At 41.4% G+C, this 25,941-nt stretch overlaps 1 protein-coding gene and 1 long non-coding RNA gene across 3 annotated transcripts; one reads left to right on the forward strand and one right to left on the reverse strand.

Moving 5' to 3' along the window:
• On the forward strand, positions 1 to 25,640 carry LOC130174006 (uncharacterized). Its single transcript, XR_008828528.1, has 3 exons — positions 1 to 810; positions 996 to 1,149; positions 24,730 to 25,640. It is a non-coding gene; the product is annotated as an uncharacterized LOC130174006 (long non-coding RNA).
• Positions 1,143 to 25,941, reverse strand: neurl1b (neuralized E3 ubiquitin protein ligase 1B). Of its 2 annotated transcripts, none has more exons than XM_056383585.1 (6): positions 25,657 to 25,941; positions 8,092 to 8,336; positions 7,666 to 7,999; positions 5,264 to 6,004; positions 4,304 to 4,429; positions 1,143 to 3,644 (listed from the first exon to the last, which is right to left on the reverse strand). In XM_056383585.1, the coding sequence occupies exons 1-6, from the start codon at positions 25,751 to 25,753 to the stop codon at positions 3,397 to 3,399; spliced, it is 1,791 nt and encodes a 596-aa protein (XP_056239560.1). In that variant the 5' UTR covers positions 25,754 to 25,941; the 3' UTR covers positions 1,143 to 3,396. The 2 variants fall into 2 exon arrangements, with proteins under 2 accessions (XP_056239560.1, XP_056239561.1); XM_056383586.1 differs by lacking the exon at positions 25,657 to 25,941 and adding an exon at positions 12,420 to 12,732.

Consider the following 25,941-nt stretch of genomic DNA (forward strand, 5'->3'; position numbering starts at 1 on the left):
TTTTGCTTTATTCATTTGGCTCTACAGTTTCACATATATTACAAATGTTCGTACAAATACAACTTCCAGCAAAAACATAAAACATAAAGGAGCCGTTGCCTGTTTGCGTTAATCATGTAATTCACTGCCCACTTGTGGTGGCAGCAGAGTATTGTCTCTGAAATACGGTGGCCCTGAGAGCTCAATGCACTGCAATTTAAGAAAACATGCAAATACAAAAATTCACGCGCTTCAAATTCAGAGCACATCTTCATCAACACATGCGCTGCAAATATACACAACACAAAGGAAGTGTTTCCAAGACAATTTTCAGTAGTGTTTGCATGTGTTTTCTGAAGTTTAAGTGCGTTGAGCCCTCAGGGCCACCGTACTAAAAGTTGTATCTATCGTTTCCCTCATTTTCGTTGGTGTTAGCCATGTCCCATTGACAAAGGCTCTGGCTTGTCAAGCGGAGAAGAAAGTAGCTTAACTCGGAGGTTTGCAGATGCACATTGAGGATAATCCTGGGCTCTGCCTGATGCCTAGCGACAGCTAAAGTGTGCTTGTCCAGATGTCTTTGACTCAGCTTCTACCGTTCTGAGATCAGTTATGATATTGCACGCGTCACGCATGCACACACACCTGTGGAAACTATACTAAACGTGCATTAAGAATCAGGAGTACACGAGGAAATTACACCCATGTATGATCTCGGTGCAAGAACTGTAGTAAGCTTGAGAAGGAAAATTGCTACAACTGCCCAAGACCCAAGTTCCTGTGTCTCCCTTGTGCTTCCCAACTAGTCTAGGCAATGAGCCAGGACTAAAGCAGGTAAATACAGTTCAGATGTCACTGGAGTGTGTCATTGTTATATATATATATATATATATATATAAATATTATATACAAATATTTTGAAGATTACCATAGCAGTGGTTTTGAGATATTTTTCCTCTCAACTGCACATTTGATATGTTTACTGTCAGTTCAAAGTAATAATCCTAATACTTCTTCAGACAGGAAGGACAAAGGTGAAGAAGTCCAGGCAGAGAGCGGCGAGCTGCAGGAAAGAGACTTTCAGCACAGGAAAGTCACGCAGCACAAAATCATGAGACAGAACCGGCCCTGAATTAAAGAGAGATTTGCTGCTGCTGCTGCTGTAATGAAAAGGTATGTTTTAGTCTGGTCCATATTTTTTGTGAGGGGTTCTGTTTGCCCATCTGTAAAAGTCCCACCACCCCCCACCACTGCTTGATGGACTGTGCCATCGTTAATGAAATTTGTTTCAGCTGTGCTTTTTGTGCTATTACAGGTCAAAATTACTGCTTCAAAAAAGGTCTGTTGCCTAGTTACACATGCATATAGTTTCAGTTCAAAAATAGAGAAAGCCTTCCACACATAATTTACTTTGCTACAAAATCACACAAGTTTTTTCCATAATATACACTTTTCTTCAAAGCTAAACGAATAAGAAAAGTCTGCTAGGAGAATAGACCATGAAATAAATGCAATAGCTGTTAAAACAGTTTCAGCCCAAAGTCCAAGTAGCTGTTCTGGAGCTTTCAATTTACCAGTGGATGGAGTTTACACACTTGTCATGGATTTTTCTTCTGAGCTCTTTAAGGACTTCTCATCCATATTGGCTTAAACGTTGGTTTTAAAGAAAAGTAGAGGAAGCTCTCAAAGCTGCAACAGAGCAGAAGGAGGCAGAGACATGCCTAACCTGGTTGTCTCCTGGCTGATCAAGTGCGGGCAGTTACTGCAGTTAAGGTAGTGTTGATCCAGGGGCAGGAAGACAAGGAGAGGCTCCAGTGGCATAAGGAAAAGACCTGCCGCATGGAGTCTCTCAGGAGTGCCAGGCAGGCTCTGGATGACAGAGCAAAATGAGAGAGAGCAAAATGTAGGGATGAACGGATCGGGAGATGAATCAATCTAGAAAATCAGATGAAGGAAGTTCAGAGAAAACCCAAGATGAAATCTCTATGGAAACGATTCCTCCAGCTCTTCAGAGGAACTGGGTGGACCGAACCTTTACCAGTCACCCCTAACCACTAATCCTACTCCGAACCCCTATGAGCTTTTTCCTTCAGCTCTCATTCTCTCCTCCCTCCTTACCCTCCCCAACCCCCCATGATCAGGACTTAAGTGTTTGCATGTTCTCCCCTTGTCCGCGTGGGCTTTCTGCTGGTTCTCCACTTTCCTCTCGTACTCCAAAGATGTGATCTAATTACATTGTCAATAAAAAAAAAAAATAGCACAAAAACATTTCGACTTAATATGAAGTGACTCTAGAGTCTGTTTTCAGCTGTACTGTATCTGATACCTTTCATATAGAGGGAAAAATGTCCCTCAGTGATTGAGGTTTTGTACTGCATCAAAGCATTCTCATACACATTGGAGTAGTGCAACTTTGCAATGAGGATATGGGCATAAAAAATATGTCAATAATATCTTAAACCAAGGCATGGCAACTTTTTTTAATTCAGTTTTCAAATTTTACTCCCAATAATTGTTGGTAGTAGTATCTTTAAATGTAATAGCCTTCAGTCTGATGTCTGATTGCTCATTACTAAGAGATCCTTCACTCAGGTGAAAAAGCGAATGGATCTTTAAAGGCTAAATAAAAGGGATTGTTGTGAACTTGTTTCTTTACATTCTCTTAAGTGAACCTTCAGAAAAAGTTGTATCAGTCTTATTATTGAAGCTAGACACATTTTAATCACATCCACTTTTAATAATCTCTCACTGTGCAAAACCAGATTCTACATTTTACACTTTCCAAACAAACTTCCCCAAACATACTTTTCTTAAAGCACGCCACAGGACACACTTACATACACTTACATCTTTCCACTTACTGTTATAGCCTTTATTGCATAAATTCTGTATCTGTGTGCCTTTTTCACCACAAGCTTTCATAACTGTACATTGAAATATGGCTAGGATTGTTAGCATAATTACTTGGACAAACAATGTGACAAATATCTAAGGCACTAGAAGTCATAGACTACGGTCCGCATATTCTGCTGAAGCACACATAAATCTAGGACAACCGGGGTAAAGACAAAATATTCACAGCAGGCTTTTCTGCTCAGCAAATACATGTGACACAAGAGTAATCACATGGAAAATACAAAATGGGAGCACATGATTCATCTCTTCTTCCATAGCCAAAATATAGAAGCTCATGTATGCAGTCTATGTATTACGATGAGCTTCGTCACAGTTCTGCGTGTGAAGAGCCTGGTCTATCTCCAGATATGATTTACCCATACAAAATGGGTATATAGGCACATTTATGTCCTGGTGTGGCTAATCTCCGGATAGGGTCAAGATCCTGTTCAACAAAGCCTGAGAAGGGGAAACAGGGGGCATCCGGCATTGAAAGTCACAGCACCTGTTTAAACATCTGGACCATCATGGCCGATATGTTTTGATAACATCTTTGATAGGCCTCCTGCATATTGGACAGCAGGCATTTATCTGTCTCTTCAGCTTCAGCCCACAGTCGTTGCAAAGACACATGTGTCCACAGGTGTAGATGACGGTGTCCACCTCTTGGTCGAAGCAAATGGTGCATTCTCCGTTTTTTCCAGAAGGGGGCAGTTCAGAGGCAGTGAGCCTGGGAGAGATGGGAGGACTGAGAGGGGAGCTAGGAGCAGTCACTAGATGAAAAGAAAGGAAAGAAATGTGGGTCTCAAAACGCAGCAGACATGGATGTATGTGCACAGATAACTTCAGGTCTACAATACCGTTTCTTTTACATACTTAATTCTCATGTAGCCGATGTACTAGGGCTGCACCTAACAGTGATTTTTATAATCACTTAATCGGCTGATTATTTTCCCAGTGAATCGTTTGGTCTATATAACATCACAAAACAGTTGATAAAAATGCCCACAACTTCCTAGAGCCCACTTGATGTCATTATATGTCTTGTTTTGTCCAACCCACTTAGTTCAATTTACTAGGAAGGAATTTTCATCTTTGAGAAGCTTAAACAAGAATTGCTTTTGTTTTTTTCCACAAGAAACCTAAACGATTGATTATGAAATAGTTGCAGGTTAGTTTGATTGACAAATCAATTCATTTACTATTTACTGCAGTTCTACAATGTACCAAGTCATGGAGGAATATCTCTAACATTGTCAAAATCTGTTGTTGCTACTTCAAAAATAAGACAAAACACCTTTTCCAAGACTCGTCTAGTGTCACATACTATACGGCCCAAATGATCTACACCAAGAGCCTTCCTGCTGTGATCCCATGAGGGTTTCTATACGAACTGTAACATTAGGCATGCCGTTAACATTTGGTAACGTACCCAGAGAGGATTCAGAAGCAGAGGAGGATCTGTTGACACTGAACGCCAGATCTGAGTCACTGTCATCTGGACTGCTGCTCTGGGAGGTGCTGGGGGATGTGGAGGGAGGACTGGACTGCAGTGTTCCTGTGTCACAAAGATAAATACACATCAACAAATACCAGATAATTAGACTCATGTAAAGCCTTTAATTGTGACATTGAGACAATCTGTATATTTAACTGTAGTTGTTATCATTTCAATACAGTGTGTCCTTGAATTGTTTGAATGTACCGCAAGAGTATAAGGCGTTACGCTGGCTGGCCTTAACCAGTCGGATTAGATATTTGTATTACTTGAAGTTTCATGGGATGATTGTCTTTCAGCTGTTTGAGGATAACATTGTTGGATCAGAAACCAGTGAGAATGGGATCTGAGCTGATGGGAGTTTATGTGGGAGTGGTGGGAGTAGGACAGATAGGTCACAGCTCAAAGCTGAACAGGCAACATGCAGACATAAACTACTCAACTGCATTCCTTTAGTCTGGGAAAAAATAAATTGCAGGGGCTGCCTGGACTCAAGAATAGCCTGTGTGTCCTTTTTGGGCATTGATCATGTTTATATTAAGGCAAAAGTTTGACATTTTTGGAAATACCTGCTTTCTGGTGGACAGCTGAGTTAGAAGATTGATACCACTCTCATGTCTGTCCATTACATAACTTGGTGCCTGCATTACCCATAATGCAACGGAACCACTGACAGTTAGGTCGGAGATTTGGGAGTGTAACGGCTATTGTAGCCTTGAGTCGCTAGCCTTAAGCAGAACAGTCTCATCTAATTACAACAGTTGCACAAATAAAATTGTAGGGTATGTTATTTTAGGAATTTAATTCAAACAGAATAAATAATAGTTTTGTTTTGGTTGTGATATCACCCCTGTGTGTACATCATGTTGGCTGCTGTAAATACATTCGGCTTACCTAGTATCCTGAGTCTGTTGACAGCCCCATGCAGGGTGAAAAAGGCCCACAGAACCTGAGAGGAATCCACGCAGAGCAGCCTGCCACGTCCCACTCCGTTCACCCCGTGATGCACCTCTCCGCTGGGCAGCACACTGAAGCTGAGCACGTCTCCAGAGCAAGGCATGGGAAAGTCCCGGTGCACCACCCAATACTCTTTACGGTCCAGGAGAACCTCAGGGTCTGCTGGCAGGTCCCCGGCATGTAGACTAGCTGGGTCACAGGATGTTAAACCAAACAACAGCGCCCCAAAGTAAGGCAGACCCAGGTGGCCAACTTCCACGTACAAAGTCTCACCCACATGCAGCGGCCGGTCACTGAACACCAGAGTCCGACTGCTGTCCAGAAAGTGGATGCAGGCGGCTGAGCGGTCTGCAGAGAGTATTACATCAGAGCCACGGACAGGGTGAAAGTGCAAGTCATTGTCCAGCGGGGAAGGAAGGCCCCGGACAACCCGGGGGACGCTGAATCCAGTGGAGGCAGATGAGGAAGGTGTGGAAGAGGAGGAGGTGGAGGAGCAGCAGGGGATGAGCTGAGTGTAGTTATTGAGCTGGAGGTTGGCCATCTTGGCAGCGGCAGTCTGGTTGTTCTCCAGCTGATTGTTGCTGTAATTGGCTGAGTCGTGGCTACTCTGAGGCAGATAGGCGCTCAGACGGGCCGCGCTCAGGCAGCTGGATCCCACACTCTCAGCAAACGTGCTTTCTGTGGCGGAGAAGATGGACAAAAATGTACGTGACTGAGACATAGTATCATAGATCTTTCCCAAGCTTTTCTCCCAAGCATTAAGCTTTGAGATTTTAATTGCACATGTTGCTGCATCTTTTTTTGTTTGTTTTTGCCCTATGTGTGTTTTTTTTTTTTTTTTATAAGGGCCCAACTAATGATTAATTTCATAATTGATTACTTTCTCAATGACTTGATTAGTCGATAAGAAAACATGCCTATAAAGCATGAGAAAACTGAAAAAATGTCCATTACAATGTCTTAAGGAGCCTAAGGAGACATCTTTAATGGTTTTGTTAACAGTACAATATTCAGTTTACTGTCACAGAGGACAAAGAAAAGCAGCAAATAGTCACTATTAAGAAGACAGAACCAGGGAATATTGGCTTTTTTTGCTTGGGGAAAAGAGAGCGAAAAAAAAAATTAACATATAAAATTATGAAATAATATTTCAGCAAATTTTCATTATTTGTTACAAATGTGTTTACTGCATGTCCATTACCATACTGCTATTTGATACTTTTTCCCACTGTGACAGCAAGATGAGAAATACAAGATTAAACATCTTTGGTGCAGTAAGCCACTGGTCACTATCAAGGTGCTGGATAAAACACATTGATAGACATTTCTAACAACCAATCAGCAATTCAGACCGAGAATCTATGCTGAGAGCCCTTCGTATGGCATGTTGAGATGTTTGTTGTGAAGCGTTTCAGTACAAATAAGCTGTGTCAACAAGCAATTTATTTTACATTCACCAGTTTATTTACCTCCCTATTTAATTTCCTTTCTTCTCTAAACTCATGCACAGATACATTCATACACAGAGTTCATAGTAGAGCTGAATTTTTCTGTGTATGAGGGGCTGATATAAACAAGTATGACACTAGTAGTCCTGCTGGAGCAGTTGCGTGCACTGGCCCCTCACCAAAGCTCCTGGGATCTGCGTCTTGACCAAACATGGCCATTGCTCCTGTCAGACTGAAGATAAACACACCCAGTGAGTACTAGAGGGAACCGCAGGGGAAAGGGTGATGGAAATGTGGGAGGCGTAGAGGGAGAAGGAGACAAAGCGCGGGAAAATGATAGTAAGGGAGAGCGTTAGAGGAGAAGCGGGGGTAGTGATTAGGAGTGAGAGGTTCAAGAGGAACTGACTGGATGACATACGACAGTGACTAGTTTTGTCGCACGGATCATTGAATCATAGAGCCGCCCCAGGCAGCTCTACCTACTCCCACTATGTTGGCCTGTGCTGCTGCAGAGCTTTGTGGCACAGCTGCTCTCTGAACTCACAGGAAGCTGCTTAAATTAGCTGTGAATGTGTTGACATTATAAAAATAAGTTTAAGGGTTGTCAAAGCCATGGTCAAAATACATGGCCTTCGAGCTGACAGATGAAGTTGATTACAGTCAAAAAAATATCCTTAATTCAATACAAACTACCAGGGATGTATGCAATTACTAATGACATATTGTGTAAAGATTCGTCAGCAGTCAGTTGTGAAATCTGTTCCTCTCACTTCCTTCTTGTATATGAATCAGCTACCTCTCGCCTCTCTCAGCTGCAGTCATGAAAAAAACAGTAAGTAATCTAAAGGAGTGTTTTCACAGAGTGAGTGAACGACATGATAAAATGCTCACCGAGCAGCGTGACCTCCTGAGTGATGCCGTAGATATCTACGATGGCCCAGAGAGGACAGCCAATGCTGAGCCCACAGTGGAAGAGGATGGGCTCTCCCTCATTGATGCTGTAGAAAACTCTTCCATGGCGATCGGCCCAGAATGACAACACGTTGTCCTTCAAGGCCAGTCTCTCAGGCAGAGCTTTGGCCCAGTAGCCGGGACGTGTCACCAGGTCTGGGCAAGCGTACTTGGGGATGTCGGTAGCAACCAGTTCACTGGGGTCCAGACTGGTGAAACCAAAGCGTAAAGCTCCACTCCAGCCAGTGTGCACACCAGTCAGACGAAGACGCATCTGAACGAACAGCAATGATGTAAATACACTTTTATTCTTTAAATCTGTATCACTTAAACACAGGGTGAGTGAAGAAAGAGATGAAAACAAACCTTCTCATAGAGGTGCACAGGCCGATGGCTGAATGTGATGCCATTACAGAAGCTGTTCTTGCGAGTGGCTCGGCGAAGCTGCCCATCCAGCCTGATATTCTTGCCTTTGGCGTGGGGGTGAAATCGGGGTGACTCCACATTGATGCTGACCGGAGGAGCAGACGTTCTCCTCTCCACACCTGCCCCATTGTTAGGCAGGGTGTAGTACTGCCTGCTGGCCACCGGGCGGGGTTGCAGAGTCGCATCTGTAGGTGCAAAAACATCAGGAGTACAGTGAGGGAAGAGAAACCCATCAATGATTCAAGCTGATCAACTAAATTAGAGGACCAACATGGTATGTGAACAGCTGGTCTGCTTTTGTGTGACTCAGACAAGGTCAAGATAGTAAAATTAGTGACACCAGCTGCTGGAAAAAGAGGCAAACATATCCACACACAATAACTCGTTTGCAAGTGGGCCATGGCAGTTGGTTTAGAGGGCAGAGGCCAGTTATGTGAAGGAGCCCACAGTCTCACCCACTTCCTTCCCCACACTGACACTATGAAGCCTCTCTGCTCCTCTCTACAAAGTACAAACAAGTACACTCAATAGTCTCTTTTAGTATGTAACCCACATTTACAGTATAAAAAGGCAAACTGTCCCAAATCAGTCCTCTTACCACATCCTTAATGGACATTTATACCACAGAACTGAAACAAGGTAAATTTAGACAAAACTCTGATGTATATATTACTGGGGAATATTTGAGCAAAGCTAATATTAGTTGCATCACAGAAGAGAGAAACATAAAAAAAAAAAAAAATTTTTAAAGTCAGAACGTTGCAAAAGACACGATAAGTCTTCCTCTTATTTATGGGCTACACACCCCCTTGGCCTACAGCATAAACAAACCCTGAATAGCCCTTTTCATTCCTCCACAGTTATCTTCAGAAGTGGAGAATGAATCACGCAGTGCCTAGTCAGTAAAGAAATACCCAAATAAAAGGCTTAATCTTCACAGGAGTTAATGTCCTACTTGAGGAAAGAATTTCTTGATGAGCACCGCAAAACGAATTAACAAGGATCTGAAATCAAACAAGACACACTGAACATGGGCTTAAATGAGACTTGGATTGCTTGGGTTTAATATTAAATACAACTAAAGCTGTAGATGAGTGTTTATGGTATAGACTGGCTGAAATCCAACATTCAAAGGGAGGCTATGTTTCTATTCTCCTCCAGGGCCACAGAGTGATTACATTTCTGTTTAAAATTCACTGTGATCTGCTGTAAAGACAATAACTCAGTGAAATGTTCCACAGTACATTTCCTAAATTAGACATTATCACTGATTATATTCTAAACTATGAAGCAGCAGCAAGAACATCTGTAACATCTCAAATGATGTGCGGGTGCCCCTTTCCTTTCTGCTCGGAGAATTTGGCTTTGGAGGGAGTAAAATATACCGTGCATGGAGGAAAACATGTTGAGGGTTAGCCTACAGGCTCAACTATCTCTCTGACAGAGTGATGTACTGCGAGTCTGCAGTCAAGGGACCGACAGTGAGGACTGATATAGACACTTGCCACTATTAGATGAAAGGCATAGTACAATAGATCATGAAGCGAGGCACAGCTCACAGCGTAGTCAATGTCAGCCCCAGTTTGTACTCCTCGTATATGACCATTACTTTCGAGTCACATGAAGAATCACGAAGAATAAAGACGAATAAATAGACAGTTATGTTTGAAAAATGCAGATCGTCATTGGACAGCAATATGGAGCATTTTCTCAATGAGCGGATCCCCATTTTGTTTGTCTTGAGCACACGCATTTGTGCGCGTGGATGGTGTGACACATTCTTTCCAACGGTTTCATACTTTCACTGAACTAAAGGTGGCGCTAATTCGCCAAGAAAAGCAGCAATTCACCAACAAAGCTGGAAAAGAAGAAGACAGCCGGCAAGAAAACATGAACGTAAACAAGTTTCAAAATGTTCATAAATCAGCTCTGTAAAAAGAAAACATTCAACATATTTATTAGACCGTACAGATACGCACAGTGTTTTGGTGAACACTGAACTCTTTGTTTACGAGATAACTCTATAGGGCACCTTTAAAGAACTTCACAATCACCTGTATTGATCTATATTAATGTTACTTTATATTCTATTTTCAAAAAAAATATATGCTTTAATATTTTTTCTACAAACAGAGCAAAGATACATGTCATTTTCAGCTTCCTGGATAGGAAATGTAGTTGAAACTTCTGAAGTGGATTTTTATTGCACAGCTGAGAGAATATCAGATGGTTGAAGGAGTCTTTTGGAAACTGTGACTCGAATGTAATTCTGGTACATAAGAGGTAAAAGTGGGACTGGGTCAATGTCAGCGATGGATGACTACTCAGACTCCCCTTTTTTCCCCTAAAGGTTGATGTTAGACTTTAAGGCAAGCCTCTTTAGTGTACTGTCAGGAGCGCACTGAACAGCAGTGTCAGTGATACCCGATGGTTCCTGTAGCTTGGACCGCCCAAGTGATGAGAACAGCAGAGAAACAGAGACTGGTCCAGGCAGCTGACCAGTAAAGCTCAGCTGAAGTTTGGAGGTTGCTACGGTCAAAAGCAAATTTCACATAGAGTATATTTCTGCTAGAACTCATGTTGTCCAATTAATTTAGGAAAGAAACATTTGGGTATCGGGAACGGTGTCTCCCTGTTATGTTATGAATGAAAGAAAATGGACAAATGAATGCAATCATAAGACTGCACAAGACACACTGTTGTACCAAGGGAAGCTTTTTGAAATGTAAAACTGATTATGTGCATTCGTCAGAGTTATCTGTGGCTACGAGATGATCAGACTCTTTATTCTCTCGTATCTCTAGGCTGTATGTAATCACCATACTGTAACTCATTCACTGTGCAGGACATGAAACTTGGTGCATCTTAAGGGAATTTCATGGTCTATTTAGTTGCATCTTTGTCTCTAGAACATGTGAAAGTGAATGTGCTGGTAAAAACACCTAAATGACATCATTTGAATTTCTTTCTATAGCTGATGTAATGACTTCTTCATCACATATAGGTCTGCAACATAACTCTGAGCGGTGAGAAAATTAACCTATAAAAACCTCCTTTCTGGTATATTGCGCACATTTCTTCTATACTCCCATAAAAGACAGATATTTTATTAATTCCATGTTAATTGAAACCATACAGTGCAAGCAATAGGACCCAAGCTGCTCTTGCTTCTCTGTGACTAACTGTTCTCAGTCCAAACCCTGTGTCAGCTGGCTCTGGTGGAAGTAACCACATCATTTAGCCGCCGAGTGGGTCTGTTGGGGGCGTGGGAGTGTGACAGACATTAAATCAAAGTGATATGGGGAACTGATTGTCAAGTAATACGTTTTGGTGTCATGACAAAGTGGTTCGGAGAGTCATATTCTAAGAGCTCATAATGACAGCTTTATGTAAAAACCCAGGCTGACAATCAAGTCACATTGAGGAATAATTCCCTGGCAATCACTTGAGGTTGTAATTTACATAAGACAGTTTTGATACTTGGCATCACTGAAGAACATTACCAAGCATTACCAGGCAATATAGCTGTGTATATTTACAGTATAACATTTGTTATTGGTACTCTATCTGTCTATGAATTAACAATGTTGTACAAAAGAGGCAAAAAATTTGTTCCTGTCCAAAATAAAAGCCAGTTTCACAAAGAGTAATAAAGACAATGCTTCTGCAAATGACACAAAACAAGTAAGAAGGAGGCAGCAAGCAATCCACAGTATGACACTCAAAAAGCAGAAACTTAGGAGCCGTTTGATGCATAAGATACTTTGATTTCAAGTAATTTGGAAATTGGTCATTTGTCTGTTACAATCAGAGATACAATGGATTTGAAGTTCCAATGCTGAATAATATTTGATGTGAATTATCATAGATCAAGCTCGATCTGTTTACTTAGCATTGAATTGGCTTTGGTTGATGATGTATCCTTGCATGCTTTAGGCAGATCGTCAACATTTGCTTTTTTTTTTTTAATTAAGGCTGCATCGCTTGTTTGGATTCTATAAATGATGGGTGGAAGGTGAATTTGCAGAGAAAGGCGGCTGCTGGAGCGCTCGCTTGGACTCGCTCCCTGGGAATCACGCTCAGCTCCCCCGTGATGGGAAGCGCGTCTCTACGCAGAGCGAACACAAGTATAGCCTCGAGGAATTAGGACAAGCCATGTGTATCTCCCCGCTATCAGGCTGTTTCACACAGGCACCGCTCCGTGTGCATATATATGTGTGTGTGTGCATTACAAGCCGCGTGAATGATAAATGAATAACAAGTCTCACCTATTAAAGGTTTAGGTGTCGTATTCCCCATTATATCCAGAAATTCCTCGCACCGGCTGACAAGTTAATTCCGATTGTAATATTTCTCTGTCCATCCATGTATCCTCGATCTGATGATCTGATGAGTATCTGCCTGCAACCAGTTCAGTCTGAGTATCAGTGCCTTCAAATCGCGCTGTATCTCCCCGCTGAAGCATGGACACGCTCTTCTTAATGTCAACCCCAAGCCGCTGCGACAGGCAGACACCTCCAACTGGCGCACAGCAGCCCCCTCCTTTTAGTATAGGCTCCCCTCTGCACGACTTTAAAGACACAGTGAGCAGAACCCCCTCTCACCCCCACCCCCCACCCCCAGACTCAAGCATCACAGAACCTCTGAATAATTCATTTAATAATTCACTCAAAGCCTCTGATGAAGCCTAATGAGTGTGAAGCCTATAGGACAAACATCAAGCTTGAAGGGGATGTGTAATCTAGAGGAAGGAAGTCTGTCAAGTACATTTGCATATAGACAATCATGAAGACAGCATGGTGCAAACTTTGATAACACTACAATGATTACAAGATCATTGCTCATGACTCTTTGACAGATCTTTTGCTTTTGAGTATCATCCTAAAGGCGTTAGACAGATCTCAGAACAGAGTCAAGAGATTTCCATGAAATCAGATTTTTAAATCACAGATCCCTAAAGGAATACAGACTCATCAGAAGGAGGTGATCAACAAATGAATCACGTATTCACACACTTGATGAAAGTCCAGAGCGCCATATGAGGAAATCCCCCTTTTTCCCACCCTATCCTCTGCCCTCCCATAGCCTTGACTGCTGGGCTTCTCTCAAGCTGTTTCCTGTCTTCTGGACCACACCGCTCTCTGAGGAGCCATGGCCTGCAGGGTTTGCAGGACTGAGACCATTAGAGAAGGGAGTGCCGGGACGGCGTATCTCCCATAGTGGAGAATTAGAGAGGCCTGAAGCGTTACAGCAGCTGTGTGTCAAATATTCTGAACAAAGCCTGCTGGTTAAGAGATGAGAAAGCATGAAAACGTTGATGTGTGCTAGTTATTCCTCCTTGACGTCAATGTGATGTCCAGATTTTGACCAATTGTTAAACATATGACTGAATTATTAACAGATTAATCTCTGGCTCATGAGTGCATGTTTACAATGCTGTTATGATCCGTATCACAGGAAAAGTGCTTCTGGGTTTCTGCAGCCACCAACAGTCATATATGATCTAATTCAATATCAGGGCAAATAAGTCTCGTGAGAGATGGCGTTTGGGTGAAGGCAGGCTGGGACTAAATATAACTCAGAGACAAAAGCGTTTGTTTCTACCCCCTCAATGCTGTTTGTTTTAGCAGGATATGGTGGCTCCTTGTGTGAGTCTTGGGTGAATGGTGTTTGGGGTGAAGCGAAGCAGAAGTGAAATTCCCCCCACGCCCTCGCCATTGCCTCCGAAAGAAAAAGCTGCAGTGGCAAAGGGGATTAACACAGGAAGTGAATATGAGGCTGCGATGGAGTCTGCAATCAAGCCCTCCCTGTAAACACAGCAGAGCAGCAGTAACAAGTGCTGCTTCCCCTGATGCTTGCTTTACTGCTTGAGCGCAGACTATGGGGTGCTAATGAAAGCATGATTACTGGGCTGATTTTATTCCAAAGGAAAGGAACTGTATTTTCAGGATTATTTTCGGCACAATAATTTAAGCCACTGTTGGATGTCTACAGAAATATTCAACATTACAAAAAATGTCTAATGTATGTCTTTTGGAAATACACTTATTTACTTTCTTGCAGAGTGTCAAATGAGTAGATCAATTCCACTCTCATATCAGTTTGGTAATATGCAGCTGGAGGCAGAAGCCTGTTATCTTAGCATAGAGACTGGAAAAGGGGAAACGGCTAGCTTGACTGTGTCCAGAGGTAGCAAAATCCACCTGCTAGCACCTCTACTGCTCACAAATTAACACATTATATTTAATTTGTTTAATAGACACAAAATTCAAAGTTTAAAAACAATAAGTTGTAGTTTTGCTTTGGGTTACGACAAGACTCCAGAAAGTCACTGCCCCCGACCAAGAAATAGTCCAGTACATCACCCTAACAAAACCACAACATATCATATTTAACAATTTGTTCTCATACGGATCATACAAGCAAGCTAGCCGTTTCCCCTTGTTTCCAGTCTTTATGCTAAGCTAAGCTAACCGGCCGCTGGGTGTAGCTTCAAATATTGACAACAGAGACATGAGAGTGGTATCAAACTCTGGGCAAAAAGGTGAATAAGTCTATATCTCAAAATGGGAGATTAAATGACTTCTTGTGGCGATTTTCAGTAGCAGACAATTCTAAAATATGCTACAGCCCATCAAAGATGAACTATGACAAGCATATTTCATCTTTGAGGTACTGTATATGCATATATAACTCTCTGAACGCAGTCTGGCCTCACTAAGTACATTCAGATAGTCTGCGGACGGTGGAATGTTAAACAAAACGCAGTAGTTTAGAGAGCGTGTCAGCAGCCTTCTTAATACTCATACTCATTCTCACAACTCAGCATCATCCTCAGTCCTGACTCCTGGATGCTGTTAACACAGATATACAGTATCAGTCTGATCTTCTTGGAAGTTTTCTTGGAGACCAACTGAGAAAGAGCCTTCATCGTCAGTCTGACCACTTATTTACCGAAAGAAATTCAACTTGGCATAACTTCAATCTAGGTTTTTCCCTTTCCTGCTGCAATAGTGAGCCACACATCCTGGCAAACACTTAAGATTTTAGTGTGATTAGTCAGTAGCCACTTTTAAACAGAGATCCTGCTATAGTGCCAGTAAGGGGACCCCTCATTATGCTTGTTTATGCTGAACCATACAAAGCTGGCTTGATGGCGCTCCAGTGTGTGACTTTAGATAGCATGCTGGTGTTCAATAATCAGAGGCGCGTCGTCGAACGTCGGCGTCCATGTCCCTTCTGTACCTTGTATACCGAACGGCGAGAAAGAATGAGGGTGCAACATTTCCACCTTGAACAGGCTGCTAGTGTGATGAACATGTTTGGTCCAGAGATGTGATTTACACCAACAAAACTAGGTGAAGGTCATACTGTACAACACACTGTAAGAAAGCTGTATCTATTTTTATTTAATTGGATGCAAACGGGAAGTCTTCGCTCTAGCATGAACCATAATGTATACTGTCCCCCCTTTTGGGTGTCAAGCATCAGTGATGCAGCGATTCTCACGAGAGCCCCTACAGCAAATAAAGTTATTTCCAGAGAAACAGGACAGACATGCCTCGTTTGCTCAAGGAAACTTGGCCTACAGCAATGTGACTACTGCCATGCAGAGCAGCGCAGTGATTGGTCCTTGGACAGCAAAGTGTTACATTTGCAGTATTTTAATTCTCTTTAAAGATTCAAAGGCAGTGTAGAAATGCTGAGCAGATGGCTGTTTGGGAGGGTTTGAATGTGGTGGTCTCAGTATCAGGGGAGGGCTCCTGTCCAAACCCCAGTCACTGATCTAATGGATGAAGTGAGTCATACCCACCTTCAATGTGAACACAACCATCTCCATCAAACACACATGGGCCAGTACAATGAGCCACATTCATACAACAATGTTTTTCTGGTCACCTCTTTTTGTTCAAGCGCTGTTTTCTACTACAGCACTTTCACATCTGTTTTCAATATGTGCTCCTGTCTTAACAGGCCATTGGAGTCAAGCACCTGCTTTTCAAAAAACGCAGTATGAGTTCGACTATTGCCAAAACCGTTGTATCAGTAAAAAGTCCCTCACAAAGATGATGAGGCTTAGTGAGTTGAAAAGGGTTTTTTTTTCTTTATCAAGACAAAACAAGAGTGCAGCATTTGCCTTTAATTGGAGCCATTTTAGGGGGAGTTCTTGCCATGTGTTCGGTGCCCTCACAGATTGTTTTAATTTCCAAAATCCTCAGATCATGAGACTGAATGCTGTGGCAGCCTTTAGCAGACAAAATGCATGCATGCTTGGTTTCACTTCTGCAATTTCAGATTTCAGTAAATTAAAAACACCACTGAGAAGTGAATCACCAGCAAATGGTGTAAATTGGGAAAACAAAGCACTGCCGCTGGTATGAACGCTGCACTGTAATGCAGAAATTTGACAATCGAGTGTATAACATTTTACTCATGTTCACTCCATAATGAAGTTTTTTTTTCAGGGCTTTGGGTTGTTTTCATCAAACAATTAAAATGATTCCTTATTCCTCACTTTGTGTCGACAACATGACGAGCAGAAAACTGCTAATTTTAGACCCAAGAAATAATCCTCTTGCAAAAAGCATTTCAAACCATCCCACCACTTCTCAATCAGTTTATAATCCACAATATCGCCTCAAGCAGCCATTAGTCAGGTTCAAGCTCATGGAGAAAGTGAATTCACTTGATTCACTGTATCACTGTAAATCTTCTACATCTTAACATTGTTATCATGCTATAATATTTTATATGAGAAAGAAGCATCTTTCTATTTTTTCACATCTCATGGTCTTTGGAGTTTGCTCAGTTGTCATGGAAACAGTTTTTTAGTAACTCAGTATCTTCATCACAACAGAGGAAACTCTACAACAAAACAAGTAAGTGCACATTAAGTTGTTTTTGCAAAATACTGTTTTCCAAGGTCACGAATAAACGTCCGTGCATCTACAGCAAGTTGCGATCATTAGCCATCATGGTTTACAAGTTATTGGCCAAAATGACAGGAAACATGGGGGTCCAGATAAGTGGACGACACGAGACAAAATTCCCCAGCTGCCATTGAAGAGGGGACATTGTGTCCACATGGCACATGTCCATGGTAATGTTAATAGTGATAATGATAATGGACAGAGATATTGACTCTGATATGGGGAAATTTCCTGATTCATTTTCCATTGAAGGAGTCTAAATCATGACATTACGTAACATGTCAGCCTCTGACATTAAATGACCCCTGCTACTCTAGCACAATGGAAGAAGATAGTGGGTGGCATTGAGAAAATTCATTTACTACTGTTATAAAACATTTTAAAGTATACTAAACTGTCAATAAATCAATGTTGCACTTTTCTATAAAGAACTACATTTTTGGTTTGCAGTAGTGGAACATGAAACAGTGGCACAGCTCCACTAAAATGTTGTTTTAGGCCTCTCTGTCAGTGGGAGACGTGCTAAAAATGGCCTTTCAATGCATTAAACCAGATGCACGGACAGTGTTCTTCCTCCATCTGTTCTATTGTCTTAGTGTTCTCTGGGATGAGGAGCGGATGCACCACTGAAGGAGATGCAGGAAATACTCTTGGCCTAGAACAACACAGCCAAGTTCTTCTAGCCTTTTGCATAGTGGCTTCTTAAGTGCATCTTAAGTCTGTGGCAAGATGAAGGTATTACCTAATGCATGATCCATAATGTCTTGTTTTATGAGATGGGGCAATCAGTCTTCATAACTGTGATTCACAAGGACAAACATTGTTCCACACAAGAATTCAATCTTCATTTGTTCCTTTTTCTTTCATCTTTTTAAACAGTGACTCAACAGTAGCATGTTTAATGTAGTGGAAAATTCAGAGTCATGCAATTGTCAGGGGACTAATCACAGCTCTGACTGGTGTCCAGTTTCTGGGCGAAGAGGAACAGGAAAGTCCTAACTGGTGTCCATGTCAAGGTCTTTGTCATCTCTAACATGACTCCACACAAACAGCAGCAGGATCGCTCAACACAGTCTGTCAGGGCACTTTCCAGAAATAGACATTCTGACCCAGCATTAAAATTTACAAGGTAAAGCCATATATTTTTTATCATTTTTCAAAAACGGATAAAAATAAAAGTGAGCTTTGTAAAGACGAGAGGTATATAACACTAAATAAAGAGAGGGATAGGTAAATATGGAAGGCGTTTTATGTTGGTGTGTGTGTAACAGCATAAATGTGTTTTTGCGGGACAATATTATGAAGGCGGGATGGATGTTGTTGACCCACAGTATTTCACTGCTGGACTGCAGTTATAAAAAGTCTTGTGCCATATTCACAGTAATCCTGTCAGGCGTACTGGGGGCAAGCAGTGAATTCTTGCGGTGTGTATTAAACAACAAACCTATAGTTAAGAAGATCCCAATTAAGCCTGTTAACATCATTAGAATTTATGACACGGTACAAAAGGAAATAGCTTCGAAAGCAACTTAAGGCTTGTCAAAATTTGCCTCCAAGCTCCCAAATTCTAACCTCGAAATTGCTTCACTCTCAAATACTCGGAGAAGAATCCAAAATCTCATTAGAAAAACGCAAGTGGTTTTGAGGAACTGCTGAGCAGCTCAGTTTGGGGCTTTTCAGCTAGAACCATTTTACCATTTAATGAATTTCTTTATGTTGCTCCCCTTTCATGTGTTGGTCATGTAATATAATTTTTCACTGCAGCTAAGACAGCAGTTTATTAAAGTTAATGTTCCAGAGAAGTGGAACTGGGTTTTCACTGTTTTACTCTAATGTGAACTGTATTATAGTGCGAGTTTTTTTTTTTTTAAAGACACTCAGGGGTAATTAAAAAGCAATAAATACTCACCCAACATATGCAATAATTTTTTATGTAAAGAATTTCCTCTGCAAACTCCAAATTACATCATGGAATAACTATCACAAGCAAGAACAACAGCTGAGAATTAAAAATGTGACGTAAAGCATTTCACTCTCATCTGGTACTTTTCCAAAATCAAATAATTACAGATCTAAATATTTCCTACATGTTGCTAGAAGTAACAAAATGTTCACACACTGCCAGTCCCCCTGGTGATTTATATCTTGACTGCAAAGGGCTGATTGACCCACTGAGGGCCCTGGGGTTATGACACAAAATGCCTTAGCTATTATTACACTGTGTAGTCATCAGTATGCTGAAATACATCTAAGCCCACTTTCAACAACAGGCTTGGACAAAATCTCAGTTCAAGAAAAGATTCCAGTGTTTCCACGAAGTGAAAGAAGTTCAAGAACAACAGCCAGCAGCTGTCATATTATATGCTGACCATTAGTGTGTGATCGCTTTGTCTCTCAGTCTCAAAGGAAAGGGCATATAGGGATAGAGAGCTCCAGGTACAACATTACATAATAGATATTTCCTTTCAAAGCTCCTCTCTTTCCATTCATTCCTCTGCAGTTGAGACAGTAAGTACGGTTACCTACTGCAACTGTAGCCTTTCTGTCAAATGTTTTTCTACCAGTTGCCCTTTCTCTGCCCCTCTCTTGAGATTTTGAGTGGCACACACTGTCTAGCTACAAATTTTCCATAGAAGGCAGAAAAATCAGACTGGACAAAGAGTCAAAGGTCATGGAAGTTACTTTGTTGTTCCTGTCAGTGCAGAATTTATTGGCATGGGTGTTACATGTTATCAAAACATGTAACTCCCATTGGTTTTATCTTATGGCTGCTGATAGATCCTTATTAGTTACAAGATTTCATCATGGTTTCTGTACTCCAACCATGGCTCACCTCCAAACACAGATCCTCAGATCAAAAGCAAATTAACTTCTGAAACTAAACTAAACTAAAACAGAGGCTGTAACACAAAGCCATTTTTGTTCTCCAATGGACTGTGCATCTCTATGAAGGACATATAATTGACACTCTGGGGGACATAAGATGAGCCTCTCCTTCCAGAGCTCTGGGTGCATGAGTCACTCATGTCAACTGTCATTAAAGACATTCAAGCCACTAGCAGCAGTGTACCAGCAGGTCCAGCAATAATGTACTGTTCTTTTTTGTGTCAAGGGCAATTTCAAGGCCCGCAGCTCTTTTTGCTTAAGCTTTAGTGTGTTGCCTCACTTCATGTAGCATGCCAACACTCATGTCCTCTGACTTGAATGGGAAAAGCCATGCTGGAATTTCATTAGCTGACATAATGTCACTAACATGTTCAGTGCTTGCTGGCCTCCGTTGCAAGTCCAAGGTCTGACGTGCTGAAAGAAGAGTCAGTTCTGTCTTCAGTGAAAGAAGAATTTCAGCACTTTGTTTTCAGCATTTTACCTGTCATCTTAGCTCTACAGTCACGCCAGCATTGTATCCAGAACGCCTGTGTCGTTTCCTTTCCAGTTTCCATGTGCTCGGCTGCTGCCCTTTTGCCTTTATGCATCTTTCTTCCACAGACTCTTTAAGAACAAAGTGGCAACATGAAATCAAAGAGATGTTTGTTGTATCTGTGCTAAGGGTCTTGAGCTGAGGCATGCTCCCTGCCTTGCTGCTGACATGGGTGGGCGTAGGTAATTAGAGAGCAGGTCCTGTTAGTCCAGGTCTCCAGGGAAACAGCTGCCATCCAAGCCTGGTTCCCATGGAGCAACTTGAAGCTGAGGTGTGTACTGACTCCTCTGCTGTTCTGGACAGATGCCCTTCACTGAGCACATCCAGGCTTCCTCCTTCCCTGCTACCTGAGGCATTACTTCAGGATCACTGTCACGAATTCTGACGGTCTGAGAGTGACATATACAGGACAACACATTTGTGGGGAGTCATTCACAAATGAAATGAGATCCTATGCATTTCTTTGTATCAAGGATTCAGGCTTCTCTTCTTCATGGGCGTACAACTATTACTGTCACTACTGTTCAAATAGAGGAAATTGTCAGAAAATGAGAAAGCACAAGCAGAAAATTAGCAGTGCTTCCATGTGACCATTACATCCCCAGACAGTGAATACAGAAAATACGCAATGTACATGGAAAAGCAGTTCTTCATCACGACTGACTTGCAGCAACAGAGACAGATCAGAGGCAAACAACCAGGTTGTTTTCCTATGATTCAGATCAGCTTGTTTTGGCCAAGCCAGTTTAATTCCAACACCAAAAGTATTTTCTTACATGGAAGAAAAGGGACTGGAAATTTAATTTTTTGAGAATTACAAAATCGTTGTTGGTGTTTTTTTAATAGCAATATGAGACAGACGATTGATGGGGTTGATGGACTCGAGGGCCAAATCAGAGAGTTCTGGTCTGCTTCATTCAAAGTAAACTTACGTGTCTGAATAAAAAATATTCAGAAAAACAGACTGGGTGTTGATATATCCGACAAAATAATGACCCATAATTTGTGACTTGCTTTTCTTTAATCTAAGGCCATAGATAAGGACGGTCACCAGTATGCAACGTTTAAATGCAGCAGTTACATCCAGCGCCATTGAAATCTAGGGAACTTGGAATGTGTTGGATTGGACACTACCCGCTATCTGGAGGCTCACTTCATAGACACACTACATACCAGACATCAAAGACCACTGTCGTGGAAGGACATGAGCCAGTGGGAAGCCTGTAAGCTGATCTCATGTCCAGGACACTTTGAGACATTACAATGTACAGTATGCAGCCAATACGTTCAAACAGGTAAACAGCTAGGCCTAGAGCTCCGGGTGCCATAAACACCCAGTTACATAACCCTCACATTTGATTTGAAGAGGGGGAAATATCGGGGTCAGTTTCACAGACACTTGGTTCACCTTTAACACTTCTACACTGCTGAGTGCTTCCGCCCATCTGTGCCCCTTTTCCCGCTCTCCACGTCCCTCTGCTGCCATTGGGTCAACCATCATCCAAGCCCTTTGTGTTAACTTCTGTCTCTTTCTAACATGAGATAGGCTTGTATTTATCATACTCATTATTTTTTCCCTCTCCTTAAAGCTAATCTTCCATCCCTCCCATTCCCCTGCCCACTTCAGCCTCTCTTTCGATCTCTTGTCATGACAGTGGCCTGTGACACGTGTGGGAAACTTCTGCGGGGCCCCCGCTTCGGACGGGACACTGATATACTGACAGTGCTGGGTGACGGGGCTATTTATGGAACTTGTAAATATGAGAACTTCCTTTCCTAAAGTGTATCTAATATCTCAGAGGACTTAACAACAAGAAGCAATACAGGGTCAAAAATGCAGCATGTCCATTATCACTTCGAGTGCAGCTTGTTCTCCCGTTTTTCTGTGTGAATCAGTGGGATATTATGAGACTGAGCTCAAGACTTTCAAAAACAGGTTATATTACAGTGAATCTGACTCACAACTTATAAGCTGCCTTTGTCAGCAATTGTTCTTCTGTCTCTATAATAGCATTTTCAGGTGCTTCCACACATTAGGTCCAAGTTTTATGGGCAACATCCGGCTCAGTTCTAGGGATTCCGAACTCTGTCCCCTGTTTGGAAGTGAGGAGACAAGACAAGAGGCAAAATGGGGAGGAAACGTTACTGAACTATAACTTCAGATGAGGAAGCTGAGATTGCGATAAGGAAGATCTGGGGTCTGTTGCCAGACTTTAAGCTGCACACAGTTCAGGTTGGATCGGATGAGAGACTCTGAGCGACTATTCTCCACAGTCCATGGAAGACGGAGAGTGGTTTTCTTGCACTGCATTATAAGCCCTACTGAAAATAAGGCTGCTTTGGGAAAACAAAATCAGGAGTAATAATAATAATTAGGGCTAACACAATTATAAAATCAACTGGCTAAATTGGGATGATTGATTAATCTTTTAAATCATTTATCAAGCAAAAATGCTAAATATTTTAATCCAGCTCCTTGAAAAGTGAGTATGTGCTGCTTTTCACTGCTTTCTGCAAACTGAAAACCTTTGGGTTTGGGGTTTTGGTTGGATAAAACATGTTACTATGTCACTATAATGATAATAATAATCACAATCAATAATTACCATCATCTCTGAATTGCTAAGGATATTGCTCCATGGACAAAATTACCCTCAGCCGCAATAAGAGAAAAAGCTGAACAAATGCCATGACCTGTGCATTAAATTTAAATCAACTTATAGACTCTCCATCTGAAAAGATATTTAATAGATGATATATATATATATGTCCGGTGAATATTATTGATAAAATGATTATGTGTCTCATTTTCTTTCTCTCTCTCTCTTTGTCAGACACATAAAGACACACACTCGCACACTTAAACACACTTACATGCACGCAGCCGAGCAGTCTTGAATAATTAAGATGGTGCTGAATGTTTAACTGCCTCCCCTTATGCCACCCAAGGGCCTCATCACATGTGAGAGAAGTGGCCAAGGTCATACTCTCTCTCACACACCCATCCTTATTTTACTTCCCACACATTCAGATGGACATTACAGATACTTTACGCAACACGGGACAAACTAAGCAAAGATGTAATCTGAAAACAACAGATGAAGCAGTCAAGATGATGGATCCTTGTGTAACAGATCAAGCCGGGCCCGAAATTCTATACTCCGGTTTTCACCAGAGCAACTCTGCTCTCCATTCTCATCCTCCTTTAAAACATTCAGTCTGTCTGATGGTATCAGGTCTTCTGCTGACATCACGGCTGAAGGAGCGAGTGCCAAGCAACGCTGACGAAGAGCTCTGACATATATAATAAGCGCCAGTACTCTTCAAAGACAGGCCCTGCTGTAGCTTCAAATAGCCTATAGGAACAGACCTTCGACATTACACAACCACACCTGTTGCTTTAGGCAGCAAGACATAAGCAACCACTTCCACTGAACCACAGAGTAAACATACACTGTTGCTTCACAGATTGTGAGTTTACATTTGTACAATGGATGTTTAAATAGAAACAATGTTCAGTGTTTTATGCCGTGACATAATAGAGGGAGAACAAATGATGGAAGATGTATTTTAGCGTGGCTACGATAATCCAATGAACTCATCCTCTTACTTGCCAAAGTCAGATCATGAAGAGCTGAGCTCTCTATTGCCCCCTCCATACTTTGTGATGTCAATGTAAGTTAGTGCTGCCACCTAGTGACGTATATTGGTATGTATGAAAAGAATGACTTTCAATGGGTCAGTCAGCATACATTTAAAACATAAGGTGAAAAAGAATGGAACATTAGAGCAATCAATACAAATGGAGATTATATTAGATTCATCAAAGCACAAAGTAATTATCCTATTTTAAGATCCTGAAGTGCCCTTGAGCAACGCCCTGAATCCTTATAGATCCAGGGTCTGAAAAGAGATTTTCCCTTGAGAAGCTATAACGTGCCACATTAAATGTGCTATTTTGGTTGGTTTGAACATTATACACTGTTGTTATCATAAACAGCTTAAGTAAGTAAGGACATGTCAGCATTGAAGCAAAATAAGTGTTTGTATAATGTGAAAACTTCATGTAAAAGTCTAGGTGTACAAATGAATAGATAGTAAGGGCGTGTCCAAAGGTTTGACAGAATTTTGTTTGTTTTCTTTCCTTCTAGATTACATTGGTTCTTGTCTAGTGACTTCCTTTTTCTATTTTCACAACCATTTTGTCTTTTTTTTCCCATCACCCTGCAGGAGCCTGGGAAAGCTATGACATCATCAGAGGCCTCTGTGAACCTCTCTCAGCCACACAGGGCTCAGTGCAGCAGCAAATGAGCGACAGGCATTTCCTGTCTGTCTGAAACAACAAATAACAGTTTAATTAATATAAGATGTGGTACGACTTAACAGAAACTGGTTCAGGAGCAGATATTTGTGCAATAAAATGGGTCTCAACAATGGAGCAAATGGTAAAATGTGATACCAGTTGTTATTAGTTACATTTTGACATGTGTGATGGCACCGTTCATTCATATGACTGTGCTCAACTTCATACCACCTGCACTTGACTGTGGTTGTACTTGTTTTGTTTTTTTGTATGTATTTATTCTTATTTTGTAAACTGTAGCACTGAAGAAATAAAATTTAATTTCCCTGTATACTGAATATTGTATATGGAGAGAGTGACAGTGAATTTTACCTTGTACCTTATATGTGGAAGACTTCAAATATGACAACTCATCATCAGACAGATGGAGGTTGGAGCTCACAGTAAAGATATAGATCTGCATCAGTCTGTTAAAGTTATAGCATAGGCCTATTAGCTTATAAGTGTGTCCTTTCGTATCAATTTAAAGTTAAGTCCTGGGGAGGACTCTGACAAAGGTCAGTAAAATAACACTGTAATAGGAAAATATAATAACAGTACTATTTCTAACATTCAATAGTCAGGTTAGAGCAGCCATTGACCAATAATGATGTTATTTGTTATCAATTATTTACGCTTTGCTGTAATGTTTCCCATATTCCCCTGATAGTTAGTCTCAGGGTATATCAGCTTGTACCCTTGGACCAGTCTATTGCTATTATTTTTAAGTTGTTTATAACAGCTTTATTTAAAAAAAAAAAATAGATACTGAGAAAAATAGCAGGTTTAAGAAAATAGCAGAACGAATGACTTACCCTCATTGCTGTGGCTGACTTTCTTGTCTTTGTTGGAAGGAGGCAAATTGCAAAAACTAAAGGAAGTGCACTGGTTTGAAGACTGATTATTTCCCATGTTGTTGCGAATAAAAAGCGTCTCCACTTCGTAGTAAAATGACGAGCTTAATAAAGCTTACTTTGATAGTCTACTCTGGTGTGGCTGGTCTTATTCGTAACGTCAGTCTTTCTGTAACTGTGGTGTTTTAGTAACAAGAGCAAATCCCGCCTGAAATTTGAAGATGTGTAAACATGAGCACGTGTCTA

The sequence above is a fragment of the Seriola aureovittata genome, chromosome 8 (genome assembly GCF_021018895.1).
Source record: "Seriola aureovittata isolate HTS-2021-v1 ecotype China chromosome 8, ASM2101889v1, whole genome shotgun sequence".
Lineage (NCBI taxonomy): Eukaryota > Metazoa > Chordata > Actinopteri > Carangiformes > Carangidae > Seriola > Seriola aureovittata.